The sequence below is a fragment of the Alternaria atra genome (genome assembly GCF_907166805.1).
Source record: "Alternaria atra isolate CS162 genome assembly, contig: 25, whole genome shotgun sequence".
NCBI classification, from domain to species: domain Eukaryota; kingdom Fungi; phylum Ascomycota; class Dothideomycetes; order Pleosporales; family Pleosporaceae; genus Alternaria; species Alternaria atra.
In genome coordinates this window covers 1,973,676-1,999,123 of record NW_025091323.1, presented here as the reverse complement: position 1 = coordinate 1,999,123, position 25,448 = coordinate 1,973,676, and the positions used below count along the sequence as shown (strand labels likewise).

At 50.3% G+C, this 25,448-nt stretch overlaps 10 protein-coding genes across 10 annotated transcripts; 5 read left to right on the top strand and 5 right to left on the bottom strand.

The window, feature by feature from the left end:
- Positions 1-1,070: 1,070 nt before the first annotated feature.
- Positions 1,071-2,553, top strand: ALTATR162_LOCUS5696 (uncharacterized protein; the record flags this gene model as incomplete). Its single annotated transcript, XM_043313315.1, has 2 exons — positions 1,071-1,131; positions 1,382-2,553. 2 exons carry the CDS (start codon positions 1,071-1,073, stop codon positions 2,551-2,553), a joined length of 1,233 nt encoding a protein of 410 aa, XP_043169250.1.
- Positions 2,554-3,377: 824 nt separating this feature from the next.
- On the top strand, positions 3,378-4,603 carry ALTATR162_LOCUS5695 (uncharacterized protein; the record flags this gene model as incomplete). The annotated part of the gene is made up of 3 exons (XM_043313314.1): positions 3,378-3,413; positions 3,504-3,607; positions 3,664-4,603. The coding sequence occupies 3 exons, from the start codon at positions 3,378-3,380 to the stop codon at positions 4,601-4,603; spliced, it is 1,080 nt and encodes a 359-aa protein (XP_043169249.1).
- A 762-nt stretch (positions 4,604-5,365) lies between these two features.
- Positions 5,366-6,825, top strand: ALTATR162_LOCUS5694 (uncharacterized protein; the record flags this gene model as incomplete). The annotated part of the gene is made up of 2 exons (XM_043313313.1): positions 5,366-5,509; positions 6,103-6,825. The coding sequence occupies 2 exons, from the start codon at positions 5,366-5,368 to the stop codon at positions 6,823-6,825; spliced, it is 867 nt and encodes a 288-aa protein (XP_043169248.1).
- Positions 6,826-7,671: 846 nt separating this feature from the next.
- ALTATR162_LOCUS5693 (uncharacterized protein) lies at positions 7,672-9,492 on the top strand (the record flags this gene model as incomplete). Its single annotated transcript, XM_043313312.1, has 3 exons — positions 7,672-7,966; positions 8,013-8,261; positions 8,315-9,492. 3 exons carry the CDS (start codon positions 7,672-7,674, stop codon positions 9,490-9,492), a joined length of 1,722 nt encoding a protein of 573 aa, XP_043169247.1.
- A 64-nt stretch (positions 9,493-9,556) lies between these two features.
- Positions 9,557-10,007, bottom strand: ALTATR162_LOCUS5692 (uncharacterized protein; the record flags this gene model as incomplete). The annotated part of the gene is made up of 2 exons (XM_043313311.1): positions 9,557-9,772; positions 9,849-10,007. 2 exons carry the CDS (start codon positions 10,005-10,007, stop codon positions 9,557-9,559), a joined length of 375 nt encoding a protein of 124 aa, XP_043169246.1.
- A 431-nt stretch (positions 10,008-10,438) lies between these two features.
- ALTATR162_LOCUS5691 (uncharacterized protein) lies at positions 10,439-11,659 on the bottom strand (the record flags this gene model as incomplete). Its single annotated transcript, XM_043313310.1, has 4 exons — positions 10,439-10,657; positions 10,707-11,435; positions 11,487-11,569; positions 11,617-11,659. The coding sequence occupies 4 exons, from the start codon at positions 11,657-11,659 to the stop codon at positions 10,439-10,441; spliced, it is 1,074 nt and encodes a 357-aa protein (XP_043169245.1).
- Positions 11,660-13,190: 1,531 nt separating this feature from the next.
- On the top strand, positions 13,191-14,987 carry ALTATR162_LOCUS5690 (uncharacterized protein; the record flags this gene model as incomplete). The annotated part of the gene is made up of 1 exon (XM_043313309.1): positions 13,191-14,987. The coding sequence occupies one exon, from the start codon at positions 13,191-13,193 to the stop codon at positions 14,985-14,987; it is 1,797 nt and encodes a 598-aa protein (XP_043169244.1).
- A 2,767-nt stretch (positions 14,988-17,754) lies between these two features.
- ALTATR162_LOCUS5689 (uncharacterized protein) lies at positions 17,755-18,856 on the bottom strand (the record flags this gene model as incomplete). The annotated part of the gene is made up of 2 exons (XM_043313308.1): positions 17,755-18,618; positions 18,665-18,856. 2 exons carry the CDS (start codon positions 18,854-18,856, stop codon positions 17,755-17,757), a joined length of 1,056 nt encoding a protein of 351 aa, XP_043169243.1.
- Positions 18,857-19,745: 889 nt separating this feature from the next.
- Positions 19,746-20,492, bottom strand: ALTATR162_LOCUS5688 (uncharacterized protein; the record flags this gene model as incomplete). The annotated part of the gene is made up of 1 exon (XM_043313307.1): positions 19,746-20,492. The coding sequence occupies one exon, from the start codon at positions 20,490-20,492 to the stop codon at positions 19,746-19,748; it is 747 nt and encodes a 248-aa protein (XP_043169242.1).
- A 1,301-nt stretch (positions 20,493-21,793) lies between these two features.
- On the bottom strand, positions 21,794-24,311 carry ALTATR162_LOCUS5687 (uncharacterized protein; the record flags this gene model as incomplete). The annotated part of the gene is made up of 2 exons (XM_043313306.1): positions 21,794-23,726; positions 23,779-24,311. 2 exons carry the CDS (start codon positions 24,309-24,311, stop codon positions 21,794-21,796), a joined length of 2,466 nt encoding a protein of 821 aa, XP_043169241.1.
- Between the last annotated feature and the right edge of the window lie 1,137 nt (positions 24,312-25,448).

Sequence of the window (25,448 nt, the reverse complement as noted above, 5' to 3'; positions counted from 1 at the left end):
TCTAGCATCTATGTGTACACAATTTCAAATATAAGCGTTGTTGTTGAGTTATCGCGTGTTGAGCTGGGTGGGCGCATTCACGCACGGTGGGCGCAAACTAGGGGTGGACGCAAACTAGGCCCCCGAGCTTATCATCAGCAACCTTATGAGATTTAGGCGTCATTCTCGGGAGCCTTGGAACTGGAAAGGGTCGGCCCGACAATTGTTGTTACGAAGGCGTCCGCGAAGATAGTGAACCTAGACGGTATGGAGTGCATAATCTGTGGCTCTGACCTCAGTTCGCACGGTGTACTGACTGTTCCTTGCCATCACACCTACTTTAAGATATGTTTATAGCATTGGGGCTAGCCGTAAGTGCTCATACTGTCGAACCAAGCTGTTCCTAAACCCGAATATCGTCCTAAGCATGTTGACGGTCTGCGTAACTACGAAGTAAAGATGAACTGTCTTGAGTGGATCATGCTCCGGAGACGCTGTATTGAAAGGTTAGTTGCTTGGTTCGACATCGAAATGACGATGTAGCAGCGGTATGAATTGGAGACAAGAGACTCATCTCTATCCGCGAACGAAGTCGGTATCTTGTTTCCTCTTAATCGGTTTGTTGACCACATGATCTGCATTGAGTTGAGGGTTGATAAAAGTCCAGGAAAGCCGTCTCTCTCACCTGCATCCGAAACATGCATGATGAGATGATTTGAGAAGCATAATGTAACATGTTTGGTCTCAGTTTGTTACTATAGAGAAGCTTTAAACTGCAGGCGTAGTTGGTTCGCGATCTTCTCAGATATGGCTGGAGAAGAGTTTGCGGGTTACTGCCTGACCTAGACGTGAATTTTAGTACTAAACAAAGATGCTTGAGCTTCTCTTATCCTTGCTCCTGCCTGATGCGTATTAATCACGTGCGGGGTGCAAACGGGCTGCCCCACTCACTCGCTTCCACCTAAGTATACTTGCAGTTCAGCAAACGCCATGAAGCTGATGCACCCCCAATCTCGACCCTCTCAACTCCACTCCACTGTCAAAATTACCGACAGCAACATATCGTAATCAATCCCTGCGAACGCGCAGTCATGTCCGCAGAATCTGGCGAGTGGGTGCCACTGATAAGCCATGCGCCTGCAAGCGCAGAAGGTACGTTATAGACTACAGAGAATCTTGTTCCTGATGAGTTGTATCCCAGCTATACTGCACCCTGGAGGTATAATGAGTGATATAAGTTGATAATTTATTAAGAAAGTTACAGCGTATACCTTCAGGGTAAGTTTGGTATTCAGGGTACAACTTACAAAGAACGAGCTCACTCATACCTGAGTCTCTGAACGACGCAGGAACCAGTGCAGACAGGCTTTCAGATCTCTCGAAATTCGACTAACAACCGCAGTATATCAACGTGTGCGTTCGCGAATACGTAACCTGCAAGACTTGCGCAAGTTCGGACAGGGCCATAAGAACCTCAACGACGCACTTCCCAGAGCGCCTGTAGAACTCCGCGAGCTTGAACAACAGCATTTCCCAAGTCAGTCTCACGCCTCCCGTCTCGCAAGCATGAGCGATGGAGATATTGATCAAGAAGCCGAGGCAGCACGACTGTGGCTATTAGGTATGCTCGAATACCGGGACAGAGCCATGAGCCGGGAACACGAGTTAAGGATGTTCAGAAGCGCTGTAGAAAAGCAGGAGAATGGTCGACAAGAGGACTGGAGTGATCTGGAACGGCTCTACATGACACTTACAGACAGCAATCTCGTGTCGCCGGAAGCGCGATTGCGAGCAGCGTTCATGGTTGTGTTTCACCTTAACTATGCTGAACGTCAGGAACATGTTAGCAAAGCAGGTGCAGAACTTATCGAGCGTCTGCAGCGTTCATCTGGCATGGATGCCGAATTATTTGAGACGCGTGAGAATATCTTTGAAAGGACTCAATCTACGAACGTCGACCATTTCGCATGCGCCATTCCACTTTCTCTTCTCACTGACACGGCTAACAATGCCTCCATTGTCGATGACAACGCTGGCTGCTGTCCCATCTGCCAAAACCCATACACTTCCCTCATAGATCGCCCAATCGAAGAGCTGTTAGCTGACTATCCTGTACGAATAAAGCACTGCGGCCATATCGTTGGCAAGGCATGTCTTGAGCAGTGGATGAGAACACCGAAGATTGAAGAAGCGAAATATCCGCACCGCACGTGTCCATTATGCCGCATCAAGATTGAAGGTGTGGAATCGCCTCCGGTACCTACGGAGCTGTTGGGTCATCTGAAGACCAACCGACGAGCCATGGAAACAGTGAGAGAACTAACGTACGGTTATGACATGGACCGGGAAGAGCGCCTCAGCACCATCAGCGCTTGTATGAGCGAGGAGATTGCCTGCACACAGCTACTATCTGAGATAAGATGGATCGAGAGCGAGAAGAAGGACGTTGGTATGTTGGAGGATAAGCTCGCGAGTCTGGAGAAAGAAAGGTGGGCTTGGGGATTCAGAGGAGACGGCATCTGGGCGAAGCTGAGAGAGGAGTGGATGAACAGCGGTGTCGTCCGAAGGGGCTGAGGAGAACGATAGTAGCGTGTCTGCATGTCGCCGAGCATTTTTCGTTCCCATCTACAGTAATGTTCAGCGGAAAACACCTCAGTATAGGCCCCGACGAGAATATGAGAACCTCGTAGCGATCAATAAAGGGCCGAACAAACTACCCGTATCTACTAGCTCTTGGCTCTTGAGGCAGTGCAAGTTGATGAGGCATTTTCCATCAACACATCTGAGCCTCTTCCGAGCATTTATCAGGCTTCACGAGGATACTCGCTCGACAGCCAAGGATTGATAGATCGACATACCAAATGTTAAAAACAACGCATCACGAGGACGGACATCCCCGCATGTTCGAATATCGCGCATAAGGTCGGATCTGTCAAGCATAGCTCCACTGAACCCAGACGTTTCGTAAAGACGCTGCGACAACTCTGTCCTACGGGTACACAATTGCTTGTTTATATATGATTTCTGGGCCGAACGCGTTCTCTATGCAAGTCACGACGTCACGTGCCCCACTATGACCCTTCTTTTCTCCACGCTCCCCACGCTCTAGACCCCTCAACAGTTGCACATTTGCGCATCACAATGATCTAGGCAATTGAGGCTGAGTGCATAAACCAATAGTATGTGGCACGGGCAGCCCCTTGATTGGTTTCACTTCATGCACGTTGAGAGGGCAGATGACGTAGTGGCTGTGATGGTCGCGTGTGCCGCCGCTTATGGCCATGCTGGGCATGGCTTGGCCTATGACGATGTACAATTGATGCAAAAACAAACATAGGGTGCTCATCTTTCACTACTACATCCCACGCGGAAACCCATTCTTTCACAAAAAATCAACAATGAGCGTTAACATTATTGACGTTGGCGTCAGCAGGGTACGTAGTGTGTCCCTTGCATACTCCCGTCTTGTAGATGCCGCTTGTCCCGAGCAGTGACGAGACTCTTCGCTAACACCTTCCCCACAGATCCTGGGAGCTCGAGCGGATCAAGAAGACCGTTACATCACCTTGACACCGGGTTCGCTGAAGTCACGGAAAGAGCTCGCTCTCTTTGCGGTATATGATGGCCAGTAAGTAGCATCGAGTAACACCGAGTTGTGGCTTTAGGCTAACGGTTCGACCACAGTGGGGGTACGGAGACTGTAAACCACGTTGCACAGCATCTTCACACACACCTGGAACAACATTTCAGCAACCCCAAGGCATCAAATGCGGCTGAGTACAAGCATGCGATACAATGTGCCCTGCGAGCTTTAGATCGCGATCTAGACCGTGACAACCTTGACGGAGGCTCAACCGTCTCTCTCGTACTCATCGATACCAAGCAAAACTTGCTCATACAGGCAAACTTAGGCGACAGCCATGTATTCTTCGCAGATCACGAGCCGCGATCTCCGCAATCGTTATCGCCCGAATCTCCCACGCGGGTTGACTCCGGCACGGGTTCCATGAGCTGGAATGTGGAGGCACTAAGCGTGGAGCATGCACCAGACAGCCCATTGGAGAAGAGAAGAGTGGAAGAAGCAGGTGGCGAGATCAACTACCGGTCCGGTATTGCACGCATCGGCGGCGTGAGTATGTCGCGCGCACTAGGCGACTTGGACTACAAGAAGCCTCGCGTTAACCGTCTAGCGGGCCACGACCTTTCCGATCTAGTTGGCGTAGAAACTGGCCTTGCACCAGGAAAGACTGCGATTCATGATTTGGTATCAAACAAAGCGCATTTCACCGTTCGGACTCTCCATGGCCAATCCCTTATCCTCCTGGCGTCAGATGGTGTCGGTTCAGCGAAAGAGGCGGAGGAATGCACAAGGCTAGCAGTTGACGGGTGGCAATCTGGGAAGGAGGCGAAGGAAATTGCCGAAGAGCTGACTTCTAGAGAGGGGGAAATGAAGGGTGCAGACAACTGTACCGTCATCGTGGTTGTGCTGGATACGGAGAGTAAGGGACGCCGGAGCATAGACAGCGGGAGGAGGAGTATGGACATCGGTATGGAGGGAAGCGGATCAAGAAGAAGGAGACGATCAAGTATTGCTAGCCTGAAGGACTGGATACGAGACCGCTAGGTGTTCGACATGATCCTACAACTTCGGGCACAAACTGGGAAAATCTTCAATTTCCTTGGACAAGGATGGAGTAGGTAGGCTCGATTGGCCTGGTATGATGCAGCACAGGCGTTCCGATTGAGAAACGGGGAACTTCGTAGCGCTTTACCATCATGGTACCAAAATATCGGCATTATTAATAGTACGCTGAGAAGTGGGCAGAAGTGCGCAACTTTACAACACCGCAGCTAGTCATTCAAACTGATTCAAATACCAGCTGCCCATGCTGACCAATTTTGCTCATGTACCAGCATATCGCGTTTTCGAACTGATCATCCGTCAAGTCGTTGCTCTCTTTCTCCGACCTTATCGCTGCTCACGTCAAACTTTCTCCTAGCCCCAGCCTCTTCGATAAGCTCTATATATCAATAAGTATGAGTGGTGGAGCAAGATTCGGCTACGCAAACAGTATTGTGTCGACACTTGATCCACAGGTGAAGCAAACTGAGTTCTTCACCTACAACTCTCGCTCTCAAACGTGAAAGTGACGTTACGAAAAACCCTTCTCTTTTACCTTCCACTCATAACTCTTCGCTCCGTTATTCTCAGATTCCTCCCCGCTGTCATCACCCTGCAACGGCAAAGGAGCAAGACTACGAAGCGGCTGTAGAGAAGGGCGCTAGGCTGTTGCAGATACTAACTGAACTGACAAAGACATCCCTTCAAAGCGCATTCAAGCACCCGGAATAATTGGCTCAACATAATTATCACCTTGAACTCCAAATGTATGACTTTGAGATTGGATGTGTCGCCGAAACGCTCCGTGACCTGAACGTAGATGACAAAATGGTGTATGATGGTGGAAAGAACGTCAGGATACACCATATCCACAAGAGGTTTAGGAAGTTAGAAGAAGAAGAATACGCTGTACGCCAAGGTTCATCGCAAGACTGAACATGTGCTAGCAAGCCATCAGACAGCATGTGGATACTTCTTCCAAGTCAGCAACCTGCATGCTGGGAGAGAGAACAGTTGAGAAGGTGACCATCTTTCATGCACCAAAAGGGGAATCTGTTTTAGATGGCCGAAAATGCTGTTCTATATCGTGTAGAGTCAGAGTCAGGTGAGGAAAGTGCGCTTACGATCACTTTTCATGGACCTCTCCAGGTCGGGGCTTAGATAGCGCGTGGATTGTTGACAGGTGTTTGGCATCATCAGGTCGGTTCACACGTCACGCATGCTTGTTTGTGCCCAGTGTATAAGAAGCTCATGCCTACAGCTAATCAGCATCACTTTCGGCAACACCGCAACCCGTTTCTGAAATGCTCACAATTAATTATCCGTCGTTATCCAACCAATCGCCTTCAGCCTTGGACTGCGCTATGGCTTACGCTACGGCTCGCTTCAAAGGCCGTGAATTGTTAAGATTGATGCGAGCCAGCGACAAGGAAGCCGGTCGATATCGCGGGAATGCAGACGAATCGGTTCAAAGCGAGTATCTGACTTAAAACGCATTCCAGCAAGAGGGGTGGGCCCCGTACCCCGACGATAACTACAACAAGGACGATGTTCTTAACCGGTTATCAGAGGCTCTAGAGATAGACAAGTCTAGCAATATTCATATTGGTCATCACCACAAGGGGTCTGACGTCCAACAGGGAAAGCCCACAACAAACGCACATTTTGACACTGTGATCAATCCTCCTGCTGGCATTATCGTAGTCGTGAACAGCCGCAGCCCCACGAAAAGCGTAGAGAGCGGAAGGGCGGACGAGTGGAGACAGGGAGATCAGCTACCTGATCTGAAATTCTGGTCCGATGTTGCCTACTTGCAATGGACCAGCGTCACAGATGAGTCCTCCGATTTACGCTACGTCATCCGATTGAACATTACGAATGAACGCACGAAAGCCGTTATCGGGCACATCATGACCCAACCCTCACTCATAGATCGGTACCCTATGTTCCCAGGTATCTCGTGGTCCTTATATGAAGATGAGGAAGTAGCTGCATTGCTGGGAACGCCAAATGGTATCGGGGTCGCATGGTTGCTCATACAGCATAAAGCGCAACTGGGTCACAAGATCGTGAAGAAGGTGACGCTAGTGTATAAAGACTGGTTATACCTTAAGGAAGGAAAGGTACCGACTCTGATATTCGAATTTGGTAATGTGGTTGCTGCTGAGAAGACGAAAGGCGAGGAATCGGCGGAAGAGAGGCTGCAACACATGAGAATTGAGTGAAATAGTTTCAAAGCTAGAATGAGAGTTGCTTGAGTTGCACGTCGTACTTCACTTCTGCTAGTTTCAGTTGAAAGCTAGCGCAGGGTAGCCTAGATTAACAGGTACATATAATGCACATGAACTGACGATGTGCTTGACATGATGACTGGAGGGTGAGTGCGACGGGTGCCGGTCGGTGTAGTCGAAGGTCCATGGGCTGAGTTATTCGTGGCCATGACAACATCAATTCAAGCGATTATAATCAGAGAGCATCTTAAGGCGATTTAGGTGGTTGTCGATATAGGTGAAGAGGAATGAGCAAAGAAGCGCTTTGTTGTTCCGCCCGATGGATGGCGAGGCTTGCTGATGACAGGGGGTGATCGGAAGCGAGATGCACCCCGCAAAATGCCGCGTCGTCATATCCCGGGGAAAGCTTCACACTTCTCTTCTTTTTGCATCTTTATCTTTCGTTTATACCCATTCTCTGGGCGCTTGTACTTTACCTGCTGCTCTCATCATACGGAACCTTCGATATCTCTCGCAAGCAATGCCTGATAAGCCGCACACTTCCACGGTACGAGCTGCATCGCACGCTCAATGTAAATGCATACACGGGATGGCTATGACGCCCTTACGTTTCCTAGCTGCGGAGGTGGGTTATATGCCTCGGCTTCGCGTACTAAAAACCAACTCTGTTTGGGTGAAAACCTCATGGATGCAGCAGCGAAATGCACGCCAAGCTAGACATGGCTTGCGGCGAAAGTGACTACTATTTTGACCTCGGGTTCGCGCCTGTCAGCGGTCAGAGTTGTATAAAGAGTATGGAAGACTACTATTTGTTCATGGTAAGGTTGTAGTACCATCAACATGTTTTCATCTTCTATATCCATTCTCGTTGGTCTCCTGCTTCTGTCGCTCGGCGCAACGTCCACCTGGGCAGACTATCCTTCCGGAGATGAGGTACCAACAGCGACTATTGATGCTGGAGTATTAATCGGAAAATCCACTTCACTGCCCTATGCACTTGGGCCAGTGTATCAGTATCTCGGCGTCCCGTTTGCATCACCGCCCGAGAGATTCTCTCCACCACAAGCTACTGTACCTTTCCGAGAACCGGTCAATGCCACAGCTTTTAAGCCAGCATGTATCCAACAATTTCGATGTACGTGACATCAGATGAACTTGCGAATATACGCTAATGCTTGTAGACCCTCTGTCGAGTTCACAATTCACACAAGCTGTCTTCAACAACCCACCACCCGAGGAGTCGGAGGATTGCTTATACCTCAATGTCTATGCCCCAGCGACTCCAGCAGGTGGTGCTGGCAGAGCTGTGATGTTTTGGATTTACGGTGGCTCACTTCAATTTGGCAATGCTGGTCAAGACACATACGATGGAAGTAGTTTTGCTGCTTACGAAGATGTCATCGTAGTGACAACAAACTACAGAACGAATGGTAAGCTGCTATCAAGGCTTCAAGTATAATATTGAGTTTCTAATAGCGCACAGTGTTCGGATTTCCTGCTTCACCAGAGCTGCCATTAGCGGAACGCAATCTCGGCTTTCTTGACCAACGTTTTGCTCTTGACTGGGTTCAGCGAAACATCCACGTCTTCGATGGCGATGCTTCCAAAGTTACCATCTTTGGAGAGAGTGCAGGTGCCTTCTCGATCGATGCATTACTGACAAGCTTCTCGAAAGATACGTCGCCGCCATTCCGGGCTGCCATTCTTCAAAGTGGGCAGTATAGCTATCGTGCTGCTCCTCAGACATCAAGCTTGCCCGCTTGGAACAACCTAACAGCGACCCTTGGTTGCCCAGGTACATATGAAAGCAACTTGACTTGTGTACGGGCGGCGAACGCAACAGCTGTGCGCAACGTCATCAACCAGAACTCGCTCGTGTTTAATCCAGTTACCGATAACACCACCCTGGTGACGAATCCAGCAGCGCGTCGCCTAAGTGGAGATATTGCACATATACCAGTGCTGGGAGGTACGAACGCCCAAGAAGGTCGCGTCTTCCAGGTCGGACAAACAAACGTCACTGCTTACCTCCAGGCGACCTTTGGTGTTGCTGCACCTTCTCTCATTCCCGCGATTAAAGCTGCATACCCAATCGGTAGCAACGGCCTTGGGAATGATTACGATGCAATCTCGCAAATTTTTACCGAGATCACTTTCCAGTGTCCGCAAGCACTATGGGCCAACGCGACCGCGTCCGTCGGCATTCCTACTTGGCGTTACTACTTTAACGCTTCTTTCATCAACACGCAAGCCTATCCGCAGCTTGGCGCATACCACGCCTCTGAGATTCCTCTCGTCTTCCGTACATACGAACGCGCAAACGCGACGACACAGGAGTACGCTCTTGCCCAATTCATCCAAGGCACATGGGCCAGATTCGCCAAGAATCCGTACGCTGGACCGGGATGGAACGCGGTCGGTACTGGGGCCGAAGGCAATGTTTTGGTCGGCGCCTACGATCTTGTAACGGGTGGATTGTACCAGAACCTTAACGCCACTGTGGTAGAAGGGGGTTGGAGCTTGGGTGTTCTCGGTGACATTGGGGACGTGAGAGGAAGTGGTGTTACTGTGTTGCCGCAGTCCGGTCTTGATTACAGATGCAGCCTCTTCAGGCCCATCTTTGAGGCTAATGTAGGTGCACAAGGCATGCCTGCTCTCTAGGGTAGAGCCTATGCTTTCGGTCTAAAGCAATGTCTAGATCCGTCAAATACCCATGTCACTCAACTTATCGCCCAGTGCTAACTTGTCCAACATCCACACCACTCCGATCCGACTCACCACCCTCATGCACACTCTTCTCTACACTATCAATCAAGCTCTCGCTGCCAGTTTTCGTACCCACACTGCTGCTTCCTTCGTACTCTTGCTTGGTATTCTGCGTCACATCTTCTCCGCGGCGCTGCTCCGAAGTACCTGAGGCGTTTTGCTGACCGGGTGCGGACTGCAATCGTAAGCAAGGTGTTGGCAAAACATAACCTCTGATAAGGGAAACGCTTCATGAACGACGATGGGCTTACCTTATCCATAGAAACACTCAGACCCGCAGGGTCTGCCGACGCACCAGTCTTGAACGGAACGCTCGAGTCACCCTTGAAGGTACCTTTGGTATCCTCGCCAGGGTTGACAGGATTCTTTGGCTGAGTGTTGGAAGATTCTTGGCTGGTTAAGGAGGACATATTCGGGCTATCTTTAGTGCGGCTTGTGGGAAAGAGTTTGTTGTGTAATATAATTGTTTAGTAAAGAATTCACTTTTTGATCAAGTTCTGAGTAGAAGCGTAGGGTATCCGATTGACTGTGATGGTTGGCTGAAGAGTAGTCTTGTAGGATAGCCTACTTATGAGCGATGGTGTAGATTCGACGTCATAGTGACTCAGGATAGGGATGTGGGTCGCAGTGGCGAAGGGGTCTCTGGTATGAACACGAAACATACGCGTGAGCTCGACTCTTTGTTCAATCAATCTCCCTTCCTTAGAACCTCATGTCATTGCTTGATTACCTCACTGCTGCTTGCCTTGGGCATGAGCTTCGATTTTGCCAGCATATAGTTCTGTCCCATGCACAATGGTCTATTACGTTCGACCCAATATTCTATACAGTCTACCCAAGTCTACAGCTTGCTCTTGCCGATTCCCCAGACCTCAGCTTGAGGGTTGTTCGACTTCTTGTTTATTGTGGCGCCCTCAGCGACCGGCTTCTCCCCGTCCTCGATGAAGAGCGATTGGTTCTGCTTCATTGTCTCAATAGCCTCTCGTTCGATACGGTTGATGAGCTCCTCATTGGTGGGGATATCGTGGATGAGGCCAATGACTTGGCCAGCGGTCCATACCTAGGTTTGTCAGCTAGCTGCACTCAGGAGAAGAATGGTGGCAACTTACACCAAAGTCCTTGTCTCCATTCAAGAAGACTTGACGTCCTCGCTTTCCGCTTACAAACTCAGCGACCTCCTCGAACTTGCCGGTTGTGCTGGTCTTCTCGACGTCGACAGCCTGTAGCGCGACCTTGTTTGCGAAAAGTCGCGATGTGTTCTTCCATCGCCTAAGTACGAGAGCGGTGTCTGTTTCTTGCGCATCGACGATGGCCTGCTTGATGTTGTGGTGGATGGGTGCTTCGATAGTGCACATGAAGCGCGTACCCATGTTGATGCCACAGGCTCCGAGGGCAAGCGCAGCGGCCAAACCCTGACCATCTGCAAAACCTCCCGAGGCAATGAAAGGAACGCCCAGCGACTGTCTGGCTCTGCTGAGCAGGATGAAGTTGGTAATGTCTGTCTCGCCAACGTGTCCAGCGCACTCGAAGCCATCGATGGACAGGAAGTCAACGCCAAGTTTCACCGCAGACTGTGCGTGTCTGATGGTGGTACACTTGTGCAGGATAATAGTGCCAGCGGCCTTGAGTTGCTTGATGACCGGTCCAGGACTGTTTCCTGCCGTCTCTACGATGTTGATTTTCTCCTCGATGATAACGCGGGCGTATGCGGCATAATCCGGGGGAACCATGGCAGGAAGGAGGGTCAGGTTGACGCCGAAAGGCTTGTTGGTCATGGTTCGGCATCGACGGATTTCCTTGCGCAGGTCTTCGGGTGTGGGTTGGGTGAGAGCGGTCAACTATGCTATCGTAAGAATGTGAACAACTGCGTGATAAGGTGCAACACGTACTATGCCCAAGCCTCCCGCGTTACTGACAGCGGAAGCAAGCTCAGCATATCCTACCCATTGCATACCACCCTGAACAATAGGCACTACAGACGTTAGTTGCTGGCTTTCAAAGTTGCGCTGATGAAGTTACCTCTGATGCCAAGGGCCCTCGTAAGCTCTGTGTTGAAAGGCATCTTGATTGTAGTCTATGGAAAACGGGTATTCAGAGGTGGGTGTGTGAGTGAGAGCTACACCTAAGCCTCAAGATGAGAAGATATCTGACACTCGGACGCGCGACGTTACGGCCGTTCGCGCCGGCTGGGGCATGTCATTCGTGTGGGGAAGCCATGTGCCTCGGCAACTCCAGCGCCGCGACACCAAACGCAGGTGCGCGTCGGTCGGCTGATTAGTCCTGCACCGACTCGTTCGCCGAATGATTCGATATCGCCGAGTCGCTCGTGATTGTCTGCTGGAACGCTGGCGTGCGTGGAGCTGTTGGCTTGTTGTTGCGAACGTGTCGGTAACGAGACTCAGTGCCGCGACGGGACATGCCGTTCCCCAGGCATTTTCACATGCATCTCGGCAGTGAACGATCACTCCAACACCACCGCCAACTTCTGCGTCCAAACACTCTTTCATCAGAACCAAACATCGGTGAAGAGGTCAGGCTATTTGCCATAGCCTACTTGACCTTCGGTTCTATCTTGCAATCAAGGACAACAACCACTATCTCTTGTGCAAATACCTTAGGTGAGGCTTTCACTAGATCTCTTGCGCATCCTTTTCAGTACCCAGTCTCCGCCTATCGCCTGCAAAGAATTAGATTGTGGCTATCGAGCCTTGCAATCTTGCGACGACTTCAGGTATGCTGCGGATGATGCAGTCGTCACACATGGGCGCAGTAACATGAGCAGATTCATTCATCTTGCGTTGCTTCACAGCGAGTGCCATCCTGTTTATATCCAGCCACATCCGAGCCTCAGTTTGGCCATTATCAACATCTTTCGATACTAATACTAGAGGTGAAGCGGACATGCGATGCAGCCTTTGTGTGGACCCGAGTTCATAGCCGCTTCGCGCTCATGGGTGGCCTTGTATTCGACAATAGCGACATGCCCGTGGATATTGATTCGCTGCAGGACATCCATCACAAAAATGCCATTGACTGTCACACCCGCCGGTGCAGGATAGCCTAGTACAAGCTCGCGCTTCTTTGTGAGATGAGAGATGAGAGACGGCAATACAAGAGCAGAGCAAAGGCAACGGTTCCGCAAAGATCTTGGTATGATTGCAGGCCACGTGGTCCTTGGTTCAGACTATTAAACATCTCTCAACGCACCTTCTAATCAGCCTATTGGACCTTAGCACTGCTATCCGAATTGCGGCGTTAGGTAGGACTAACACATTCTTCATCCGGACCTTCCTCAGTACGATACCATGCCAATCGCATTGTGATCGGTGTTAAGCCTTCGCTTAGAGTCGAAACTCCGCATTAGAAGAGTACATAGCAGTGCTGTTCAACCCGACGATTAGGCAAGTCCGTGCTTGGCAATGACGTAACGAGCCAATGACATACCCCGAGATCCACTGCATCGACAGGACTCGCTGCGGAGATTTTGGGAGGCCTACTTCCTTGGGGTCTCCACACACGTCACATATATGGACTACGATGCCGCGTCTGGGGCACCCAGGTAGAATTTCGAGTTCCGACTCCTACGATACACCATGTGTTGGCCCCTTCTTTTCGCTGCCCTGACCCAGGTCGTACGCGCTGCCTGCGCATCCGAGACATATGACTACGTTATAGTTGGAGGAGGTCCAGCAGGACTTATTGTCGCAAATAGACTATCCGCCGATCCCAATATCACTGTTGCAATTATTGAAGCTGGAGATTCAGCATATGACAACCCGAACGTCTCGTATGTGCCGAAGTCAATTACCGAGTATGGCCTATTCATCGGGACATCAATCGACTGGGGTTATATGACTGCTCCTCAGAAGTATGTGGGAAACACAAGCTTGAACTACTGGGCTGGAAAGGCATTGGGAGGCAGCACTACGATCAATGGAATGACGTACCTGCGCGCTGAAAAGGATCAAATTGACGCGTGGGAAGAATTGGGAAACGAGAATTGGAACTGGGATAATTTATTGGAGTATTTCCTGAAACAAGAGGGGTTCCAGGAGCCGAACGAGGTATTACAGCATGAAGGCGCCATCTTCAAGGATGATGCGCATGGAAGGACGGGAGAGCTTGCTGTAGGCTTCACACCATACCTAGTTGGCCAAGGGTTTGTCGATATCCTCAAAGAGACTTCCGAAGCCATAGGCTATCCTTACAACAAGGATGCGAACGACGGTAACATGCGTGGCTTCAACACCTGGCCTATGACGCTGAACGAAACTGGACCAACAAGAGCAGATGGAGCAAGATCGTTCTACTTTCCTGTTGCATCACGGCCGAATCTCCAGGTTTTCTTCAACACTACAGCTGCACGCATCATCTGGGACGACGAACAATCAGCGACGTCTGGAGTGGTTGCCTTAGGTATTGAGGTGATCGATGCTAGAAACGTGACTGATACTATCAGCGCTTCGAAAGAAGTCATTGTTGCAGCTGGGGCGATCAGATCACCAGCATTCCTTGAGCACTCTGGCGTCGGTAATCCTGCCATACTTGAGCCTCTTGGTATCAAGACTGTCAACCCGCTCCCCTCTGTTGGGTCGAACTTACCAGACCAGCCACAGAATGGAATAGTGTACAACTCGTCCACAAATTGGACGGGTTACCCTACCTTCGTTACATACCCAACAGCTTCCGACCTGTTCGGAGACGAGCTACCCGCGCTCGTGAAAGAGATTCGAGCCAATCTGAGCGCATATGCAGAAACTATCGTCGCAGACTACGCATCCAACACCATATCCGTCGAGACTCAGAAGCAGCTCCTGGAGCATCAAGTAGACCTGGTCTTCGATTCTGAAAGCACCGTTCCGTTAGCGGAAATTCTATGGGCGCCGACAGGCAATCAGATCATCGCACAACTCTGGAATCTGATACCACTTTCCCGAGGCTCAATACACATTCAGTCGACAGATGCAAACTCACCGCCGAGTATCGATCCAAACTTTCTACAGTTGCCCATCGATATTTATGTGCAAGCTGCTGCAGCAATCAGTATACGCAAACATTTTGCGACCTCACCGCTGGCCGAGCACACTGTAGGTGAGGTTTCGCCCGGTTTCGAAGCAGTGCCTCAGCATGCGAGCTGGAGGGATACAGCTTGGGAGACTTGGATCAAGAAGTCTTTGGGCGGTAACTCACATCCTGCGAGTATTTGCGCGATGATCAGTAAAGACCTGAGTGGCGTGGTAGATACGGAAGGCAAAGTTTATGGAACTGAGAATGTTCGGGTTGTCGATGCCAGCGTCTTTCCAACGCAGATTTCGGGGCACCTGAGTGCTTCTGTATACGCCATTGCCGGACGCATCGCGGATATCATCATCAGGGGGAGGTCAGGTTGATAGACAACGGTAATTACGAAGGCAATAAATCTTCCTGGCGCTTGCATACTTGAGACGGCAGGCGTTGTTCATTCGCGATTAGGCGTGCTGCAGCACCCCACTTTTCTACCCCAGGCAGCTATCTCACGTTATTGCCTGCCACAAGCAAGAGTTGTGCCGAAATCCGTACCTTTTGAAGGAGCAGCCCTGCTGCACATACCTGCAGTCATCATTTTTTTCAACATGTATCTGCATTTCCCGAGCTTGGTCTGATAGCATAATGTCGTCGTCGTTCATGACCATACCGCGTGAACTACGTGACCAGATATGCGAATACATCATTTTTTCGCCAGCTCAGCAGCCACGACCGCTTGATCAAACATTCGAAGAGTTAGTTGACGGGTATGTGACCTATGAATACCCAAAACAACGCATGACGACAGGCGCCATGTATCAACCACAGGAATTTGTGTCAAATGTGGAGAAGTTACTACTAGTCAACCAACAGCTGAGAGCGGAAACACTAAAAACGCTGGAACGATTGCGCAGCATCACCTACGATCTTGACATCATAATGGTCGATGATGTTGCGTTGGTAGCCACGTGGACCAACATTCCGGTTTTGACGACCAATGTCGAGCAGCTGAACGTTACATTGCGCATGACGGGCAAGTATAACTACAAGAAAAGGGAGGGAAGAGGCATTACGTGGCGAGAAATACCCCAGGATAGTAAGAAAAGCCCCAGGATACATTTTCACGACATACCAACCTAACCTTGTTCTTGTAGTCGACCACCAGATGTATAGTATATTCGATCGATTCGCCCAAGTTGGGCCACTCAGCGAAAGGAACGTGAAGAGTAAAAACAAGCATTTCACCATCAAAACTATCAATATCAACGTCGAGACACCGTCTCATATCGATCCTCCACGGTTCACTCGTCGTCAAGGTCTTGATCAAAATGAGGTTGGTCGGACCCTCGTAGACTACTTTGTTTGGTTTCTCCGATCTCGTCTGAATGGTAGTTGGCCATACGACACTGGTGTGGTATTTTTCGAGCACGTGGACGAGATTGTGATATATCATGATAGAGTTGAGATGGATCGCTGGGATGTAGCTGTACACCTTGCAGAGTATCCGGAATTGCGAGCGTCTCAGTGGAAGCCAGATTGTAGGAGAGAATCATGGCGGCTGAGGAAGTGCAGGGGGCTGAAAGTGCCTGAAGAGTATAGCCATATGGGCAATTCTTGAATCCGCGACTGAGATAATGTGCAGCAGATATCGTGATGACTCAGTATGAGATGGCGCTTTCATGTGACCATTCAAGACTGCACTTGAACGAGAATAGCTTGTACATAGGGGAGGGGAATGGATGGAAGCACCGATCATTCGGTTGCACAGCTGGTGATTGCTGGGGCTTCGAGCATCTGCAAGATGCATTTTCAGCTGGAGCTCATCTTGTAGCGAGACTAAGGCTCGAAGTACTTCTAATCAATATTAGCCTCTCAAACGAACTGCACCAACTACACGATGCAGTCTCAATATCATAATGCCATGATGCCATGTGATCCTCCTTCGTACCAGAGTCACTCTTTTGAGAGGCCGCACCATTACCGAACAATGTATCTCAATCGTCCGGCGAGCTATTGCGTTTAGCGATAGATTGGATCCCAAGAGCACCAACCACAATTCAGCTAAGAAAGCGAGCCCTTCAGGTGAACCAGACCCCCAACATCATTGACGAACGCGTCTTATTGACTCGTCTAGAAACCTGTCGTGATTCCGAGATTCGATGCAAGTGGTTTACTAGGAACCCCGTTTTCATTCATACGTGCGTACAACCCTAAGCTTCGTTATTTTGATATCCACGAGAACGACTTCGTCGCCTTCATCGACAATCTCAGTTTCGCTCAAGCTCCACCAGTTCCGCTCCAGGTGATGGACACAGCAGGATATGTAGTAGGTATTGTGTACGTTGACCTCTCGTTTCGATCCTTGAAATATTCTTACAGAACTGGTAGACCACATCATTGGACGATGCTCGCAGGGGCTAGCATGAACGTGGTGGCCGGTGTTGGAACTGCTGCTACAACCAAGACACGGACCCAGCGCTTTCTGGAGACGATAAACCGTGAGTACTTCGCGCCTCGCAGTCTAAAAGCTTCCATCTGTAAAAACATGGAACTGGAAGAGAAGCTTCAATACAATCTAGATAAGTCATCGTTAGCGTAAGTACGCTCTTACTGCATTGAGCGTCAACCTCTGACTCTGCAAAGGCCACTGGAGAGCAGCTCTTTACCCCAGACAACAGCACCACTGTCGTTCGATGTTCCTCCACCGATGGAGTAGCGCAATGCTCTCGATAAAGTGGCTGCAAAACAGATTGAACGGCGCATTAAGAAGAAAGAAGAAAATAACCACAGCTCACACTCCAGCATGAATTCTGTGTCTAGCGCCTCTAGCATAAGCTCCATCGAAGATTCCACATCAAAACCGCGCACTGCGCTTAACTGTAGACAAAAAAGGAAAGCTGACAAGGCGGAGCGCGAACGAGCAAAGAAGGAAGAGAAGAGATCCAGAAATCAAGACAGGAGAGAGGCGAAAGCTCATGGCAAACAAGGAAAAAGGGTGGGAAAAGACCAAAAGACGGTCGAAAAGGTGAAGTACATTGTCGTTGAGCCATTACATGCGCAAACGTAATAGGAGAGAGCAGAAACCTATATGATATATATCCGTTATTAACAACGTGATGAGGTGGCGTTATGACCTTTTTGTTTAACGACGCTTCATTTACCGATTTCAAGAAGATTTTTGGCCGATCTCCATAGCCCCCATTTACCAACCGATATGTCTTGCATGACTGACTGTAACCATGCCCTCACCACAGTTTCTTTCTCGCCGAGCCCGTCATACGCCATGCGTAGGGGGAAAAGTAAGGCAAAAACACCCTGCTCACCCCACATATCTTGCTGATGGTAGTTAACGCTGCGGCATATGGAAAGCGCCGCTACTGATATACGCTCTTGTCGCATTTGGTTTTCGTACGATGACCTCGAACCAACGTCGATGCTATCGGAAAATCGAAGAGCCAATATGATAGCGCCGTTGTATATCGTCATAGCGTTCGCATGATAGAAGGATTGGTAGTGGAAGACGGTAGACCAGGCAGGATGTAACACGCCGCACTCATCTTCGATTAGTGGTGTTGTTCGTGGCGCGGCAATCTCGTCTGGGGTGTGAGACGGATCAGATGTAAAACGCTCTGCCCAGTCATCCAAGCCGGCGACAATTCGATCGCAATCGAGAGAGAGATTTTGTGCCACAGCATTCCTTGTTTCTTCATTGACGTACGACGGTAGCTGATCGCGCACAACGAAAAGTCGAGGGCAGTCTGCGAGAATATCGAACAGAAGCTTAAGCCAGTCAACGCGCTCTGGATGCAAGCACCAAGGATCGTGTTTCCACTCAGCGTTTGACATTATCGTCGGCTTGCGCAGGACAAGAGCGGCGAATATCAGTGACGGGCGCGTCCTTTCCAGGACCATAAGACATGGGAGTGATGCCATAGCTTCAGCCCCTCGAAGTTCGAGGAGTCTCTCAAGTCCGCGAGCATGTTTTATCCAACCACCTTCGCTGTCTGAGACAAGAAACTGATAGCTGTGAGAAAAGGTGTACGCTGCAAAACATGCGACATACCTCAATGAGTGACATGACCATGACCGCCTCAAGCAGATCAAATGAAGGTGAAGACATCGATTCTTCCAAAGCTGAGTGCACGGTGTTGAGTGCACCACTGTACCTCTTGAACCCAAACTGGGTAATGGCTCTATCCTGGCGCTTGATACCAAAAAACAAGGTAGCGAGTGAAAGAAAGGACTCAGTTGTCATGATCCCAGGAGCAACACCTAGGACACCTGATTTCGGTAGAAAGTGTAAGAGAGTGAATGCAGTGAAGACATCATCGCGAGGAAGTGACAGTCCTGGATGAATCCGAGAATCAGGTTGCTGAACATTCGCTGGCGCCGTCGTCCTGACTTCGAGAGCAGAAGAAGCCGCGAAATCACGATCCTCAGGCAGAGTGGTATTGCCATGTCCGTCGAACTGGATGATTGCGATACCGCGAGGGCCACCACATGGTAGTCGCGCTTTGATGCATCGTTCGCACTGCGGCTTCGAAAGATCTCATAACGTCAACAGGCGCGTCAGAGCTGAGGCAGCTGGGACAGACCTACCACATTTTATGCGCCGCCTTTTGCAGTTATCGCACGCCTTAGAGCGACCGCCGACTCCGACCATGTGCAAGTTACATGTCAAGATTGGTGAGGTGATGAATGTATGAGGTTGGGAGATGACGAGTCACCCTTCGGATGGCGCGTGCGCGGCGCCATTTTGCCCCTCACCATCCGACGACGCGCCTTAGAAGATATACATACCCATTTCGGAGCTATCGACATAGACAAGCTACGCTGGTATTGTCATTCCCTCCTTTATCACCGGCTCCACTATCTGTTGCTACTACGTGAAAGGTACTTCGTACCCAGGCGATTCTATAATCTTGTACTCTGTAAAGAGACAACCATTTAGGCTCCAGAGCGCGGGCTGGACTTTCCGCCAAACGGGTTACAGCTAAGGATGCAGTTCCCTATAGAGGAGAAAAAGCTAGAAACGATTGGTGGAAGTAGTTGGTATATTAGTTTATCACTGCCAGCGACACTCCCTCTCTCCTGGACTGTGTACACAGCCCACGAACACCCTCCAGACGTCATTTCATCATGATTTAGACAGGCCCCTCCGCATCTTGGAAAGGTAACTCGATCTTGACGTCGAAGCCAAACATAGTGCTTTCAGCTCCATCAACCATGTTTTTCCCAACCCTGTAGCGTCCATACCGTACGAATCCAGCATCAACCGGCTGGCACGGGCCCCAATACACAATCTTCATGATCCACCTATCTTCCAGAGGGTCTTTGTAAAAGATCAGTTGCTTGCCCTGTCCAGAATCGCCTGTCATCTCGAGAAACTTTTGCCCACATCTTCTGATGAAGATATGGAAGAAAAGACACTCAGATGCAAGACATTCTTCAGGACTGTATCTGCCGCCCTGAAGTTCGTATCCCATCGGGTGAAGAAGAAGACATACAGCCAATATCTTCGTCCGTTTTGCGTGCTTTCGCATAGTGTGAGTGACTCGGGCCTTCAGGGTAGTGTGCTTGGGCTTGCCAGGTATAGAAATCGTGACTTGGGTAAGCGGTGTGCCATAGGCGTGTTCGGGTGGGAGCTCAAAACGCAGATTATCCTTTAACATACTGCGATCGAGTTTCCAGGCATGCTTGAGATTAAGGACTACTCGAACCGTCGATACCAGCCTCTCCATCTCGGAGTTAGTAGTGCGACAAGCAAGATATAGACCGCCGGCATCGGGCATGCGTCCATCAGCCAAAGCGTCAGTGAGGAGGTGACGGTAGACCTCGCGTCGTAACTCTGTGGGTAGATCGAAGAATCGGAAAGGGTCTTTTCTGGCCATGTCTGCAAACGTCTTGTCTGTGTTGAGTTGAAAAGTTTCTGTTAGGGATTTGGCATGGCGCTTTAGACCGAGAGAGTATGATTGCCGAGGAACCAGTGAAGGGCAAGTGAGTACACAACAGCTGAGGGCGATGCAGTGAATTTCACTTGGTAGTAGCGACCAATGTTCGTCACTCAGCTATTCTCAATGACTTAGCCATCGATCAGGAATATATTCCACCAGCATTGACCGTAGCCCCTTTCCATTCACCAACGGCGGTAACCCCTCCACAAAATCAAGGCAAATCGTCCATGCAGGATTCGGAGTCGTTCGACCAATGCCAATCCACCATCTCTTCACCTCGTCCCGTAGTTTCTCTTTCATCCAATGGCCTTCATTCATTTGATTTGCTCCAGTTCCGTACATTGGACTCGGAGGTGCTCCAAAAGTACCCAGGTCGATCATCAAACGATCGAGGTTGAAACGAGGTCGTCGGCTATGGGTCAGTGCATACGTATGTCCCAGTAAAATGCTTGAAATGTCGATACTAGCAAGCCACCATACGTCTCTTGTGGGAAGAGGGTAGTAATACCTTATGGTGAGAGTTGAGAGTTTTCGTATATGAAATGTTGCGTCGGAGATTTTCGACGGTACGAAATCATGTGTAATCTGGAAGCTACTCTTATTGCAGCGCAAAGACAAAGAAGGAAAACATGCCAAGTCTCGTTTATCTGTAGGGATACTTAGATTCGTAGACTGAACCATGGTTGCGTTTGAGAACCCTCCCAATCATCGTTCCACAATTCATCACTAACCCCACGGTCGCCAAACCTCCGGTCAAGCGCGCAATCGCATCCAAAGATGGCCAATGGACACCAAAGATCAAAGACCAAAGACCAAAGACTGAACAGTAATTCTTATACATTCAAAAAAAAAAGCCATCTATATCTATTCGAAGGATCTGTCAACGAGGTGACGATGAGTGTAAAACGCTGATGCCATAAATTCCCAATTGAGCGCCAAATAGATGTCCAGCAAATGCCCATGATCCCTACGATGTAGTATCCAGCAGACTATCTCGAAGTCTGGTAAAACGAAAAGAAGTAAAGTAAACAGGTATCAGTTGAGAAGGTACAAAACAAAAGGTAAAGCATGCTTATGCTCACTCCGCCCATGCTTGGTATGAAAGAAGTCGCAATAAAATGGCGCTCATCCCTCTTCTATACACGCCAGAAATACTGGTGTTCAGATATATCGTGTCAACACGCGCTTTGATGGTCATTGGTCGTGTGAGACCTTGTTGTTCCGTTTCGTCGTCTCGCTCAAGGCTTTTCCTTGTACTTGGCCATCCTCTTTACGGGATGGAGTAGCATACCCGGTATGCACATTCTCTTCTGCTCCAGCTCGCCGTCTGAGCCTGGCCCGCCGTCAATCTTTTCCGACTCTCCCCAGTTTTGTTGTACAATGGGCCAGTTGAGCCATCTTCGGTATAAATTACGTGGGAATCGCGATGCGTAGTACCAACTCCAGCCTTGGAAGTTGAACTCACGGTCGTGGTTGTATGGTGAGTCGGCTTCTTCGGTCCAGGCGCCTTGGCGGTGTTCCAATGCTTCGCCTGTGTCCTCGTCTACGGTCGATGCGGTATCGAAGATGGCTTCGGTGTAGGCAGCAGGCCAGTGACGGTCGTTAAAAATTGGGTGAGGCGCGTAGACGGCCTTCAAACCGTGTTGGAGTGCAACCGTTGATGGCCACATCTCAGCTTGCATACTGCGTCCAACCAAGTTCTCTTCGTGCATAGCCTGCAACATCTTCTTGCTAAACCGTACAACCGTGTTGATAAACGTCCGGCGATCAATCTCCTCGAAGATGGGATGTGTGAACCAATCGGCCTGGCCATCTTCCGGTGTGAAGATTGGTCGGATGTGTGGGAGGTAGTTCCAGATCTTGTCTTTGTAAGACCAGGTCGTGTTCCTCGGATCCCACATCGGAAGAAGGGTGATGAAGTCCGCAGGCTCAGCGACACCCCACTCAAAGTTGTCTTCCTCCATGGTTGTTGGTGGTGTAGGACCCAGTGGTTTCTGGGGAGGAATGGCCAGCCTCCATGGCCGTGGCCCCCAAACAGGTGGTGGGATGAGCGAGTTTGCTGATGCGTTAAGGACGTCTTTGTGCGTCTGCTCGACGAAAGATTGGTAATCGCCATGTACGCTCGGAAGATAGTAGCGCTTGTTGCGTTCCCACAATAGCTTCCTGGGTTGCTTGTCCGCGAACTCGCTAATCTTCTCGAAGAAATGATAGTGGTGTCCAGTGTATCTTGCGTCGGTTTCCCAGTTCCAGACGTAATCAAACTCGGGATGGGTAAGGCTGAACCATTGTAAACACATAAATTGTTGCCAATAGACCTGCCAGTCCATGACCTTGGGATACCATTTCGGAAAGATGGACTCTGACCACAGGATAGCGATGTCGCGTAGTTCCTCGGGGACGTTCTCTTTTAGAATGCGATCGTATTCATACTGGCTGTCGAAGATGGGCGCATCTCTGTCCTTTACGTGGACGTAAAGGTAGACCTGGTATTCACCGCCGGACTGAAGGGAGAGCTCAGAGACCATGGCACGAATAGCGGTGATATCGTTCTCTTCGTAGTTGTATCCAGTCCATGCACGGATGAGGATGGCTGTGCGGTGGTGGTACTTCTTCTCGCCCTCGTCGCGGTTCTCCAGGTTGCTTCGGCTCGTGTCTGTGGGGATCGCGAATGCAGATGACGCCACAGCGGGCTCGGGAAGGATGGTGCTGGGAATCTTTACAATTGGCGATCGAGCCTTTGGCCGGTAACGCTCCTTGTTGCGCTCGAGACAATCGTCCTGCAGCGCGCCCCAGTTTACCTGGGGCCACTCTGGAACTGTCTCTGGCGCCTTCCAGTCCTTGACCTCCTCTGGAAACTCATCGTCGCCATATCCGTACGGGCCGTATCGGGAGTATCGGTCGAAGCAAACATCGTCGTCCAATCCAATGACATCATACCCACCAGCGTATACGGGGGGAAAGTCCTCGGGGATGCCGCGGTAGACTTGGACCTCATCGTCAGTGCTCTCATTGAGCATCTTTCCTCGTGGACCCAGACAAGCTACATGTTCGCCGTGCCACTTCTTCTTCCATTCCGGAGTGTTGTACTTGGGAAACGGTTTGTATGCGATCGGATCAGACGCAATCGTGTCATTAAGCTTGTTATGGCTAGACTCGTAGATGCGGTAATCCCTACATATGGTTAGAACCACCAACGTTGCGCGCACAAGATACAAGCACTTACAAGTCGAATTGCTCCCATCGGTTGGGGTCGTACTTCTTGTCGACGTAATCGCCAAACGGCGGCCAATGACCGTTCCAGCTCGGTCGCGGCCAGTCCAGCATCTTCGTCATGTACTCTTTCCAGTTGGTCGGTTTCGGGGTAGGAGGGATAAAGGAGCCAGTTCTCGAAGGTGCTGTCACCCATGGCGGGTAGGATTTGGTGGGCTTTGTCGCGTCCACCTCAGGCTCGCGCGTGGCCTCCATTGGCGGCGGAATGACCTGTGCTGCGCCAGTTGGCAGTTGCGCATCAGTGGTGCTGGGCTTCGCGCCAGGTACAGGCACGGCATGTCCCCATGCATCTTCAGGATGCGCTTGCGACTCGCCTAAGCCTTCGTTTAGGAGCTCCTGTTCCTGTGGTCTCCTTCCCGGGTTGAAGAGCGGCATGCGCTCGTAAACCTGGTCTTGCGCCCATGGACTCTGATGCAGTACGGCGAAGATGAAAACCAAAGCGATAAAAGAGAGTATCGCAAATCTGCGGGGTGATCGGACAAACATGATGTCGGTGTTGTTCGTATTCGTATCGATCTAGTGGTATACACTAACCTTATGCCGGTATGGTACCTATTGTACTGGGGTAGTCGTATCTTTACCGATAGTGTAAAAGCTGCATCGCTTGAAGGTTGCTAGGGTGTAGCGCGAATGAAGGACTAGCGACTGATGGCGAAGAGGAGTGGTGAAATGGTAGAGGTGGTAAGGACAGTGGTGTTTAAGGATGGTGGCGATGATCTGGGTGAAGGCGCCGCCGAGCAATGCTAGCTTGAATGCAAAGGAAAGGAAGGCGGGGCCGGCTTGGGTGAAGAAGGCAAGAGAGATGGTCAATCTGTTTATCTTGCTCGGTGGTTCCTGCCGCACGTGGACTGGTCGGGAAGATGGCAGTGCAAGACTGAAAAGAGCGTACGAGGTTTCTGGAGGAGAGCAAGCATCAAGAGAAAAAAAACAGACAATGATTAGACGGAAATGACGATACCCAGAGCGCGGGACAAGACGACTCGACAGGGTACGAAATTGCACGAGCAGAAGAAGCGTCGAACACTCTCAAACGGCAGTACGCGGCCAGAGCCTCGTCGATCTGGGTGTCCCCATCGGTTTTGGCACCAACACACCTTAACCCCCAACTCCCGCACCGCCACCCGCTCCGTGCTGCAAGGTACTCCAGGGGAGGGCTGACGCGTTGCACACATGTTGATCGCCTAGCGACGAGTAGTGGTTGCGTCTGAGTGGTGCCATGTCTTCCTTCACGTCGGTGCTTGCGCGTTTCGCAAAATCTTCCGAGCGGCAGAGCCGTCGCACCATGCTCGCGACTCATCTATCCGGAGGAAGGATGGAACTAGTCTCAACGACTGATATGGCGACTTGTCCATTTCACCTTGCACATTTGCAGATATTTGGGGGCGCACGCAAACAACAGCACTCTCACTAATGGTAGCACGCGGCGCGGCATTGTTCGATGACGGCGGTCGAGACACTGTCGCATTGTCGTTGGTGGTATAATCAAAGATAAGGAAGGCGTCTATTACCCAAGCGAAACGGAACGACTCTGAGGTCGTCATCTTATTCAGCCGATCCCACGGACATGTGCACCATCAGTCCCATAGTAAACCCTGCATCAGCGAACACATACCCTGAGCAATG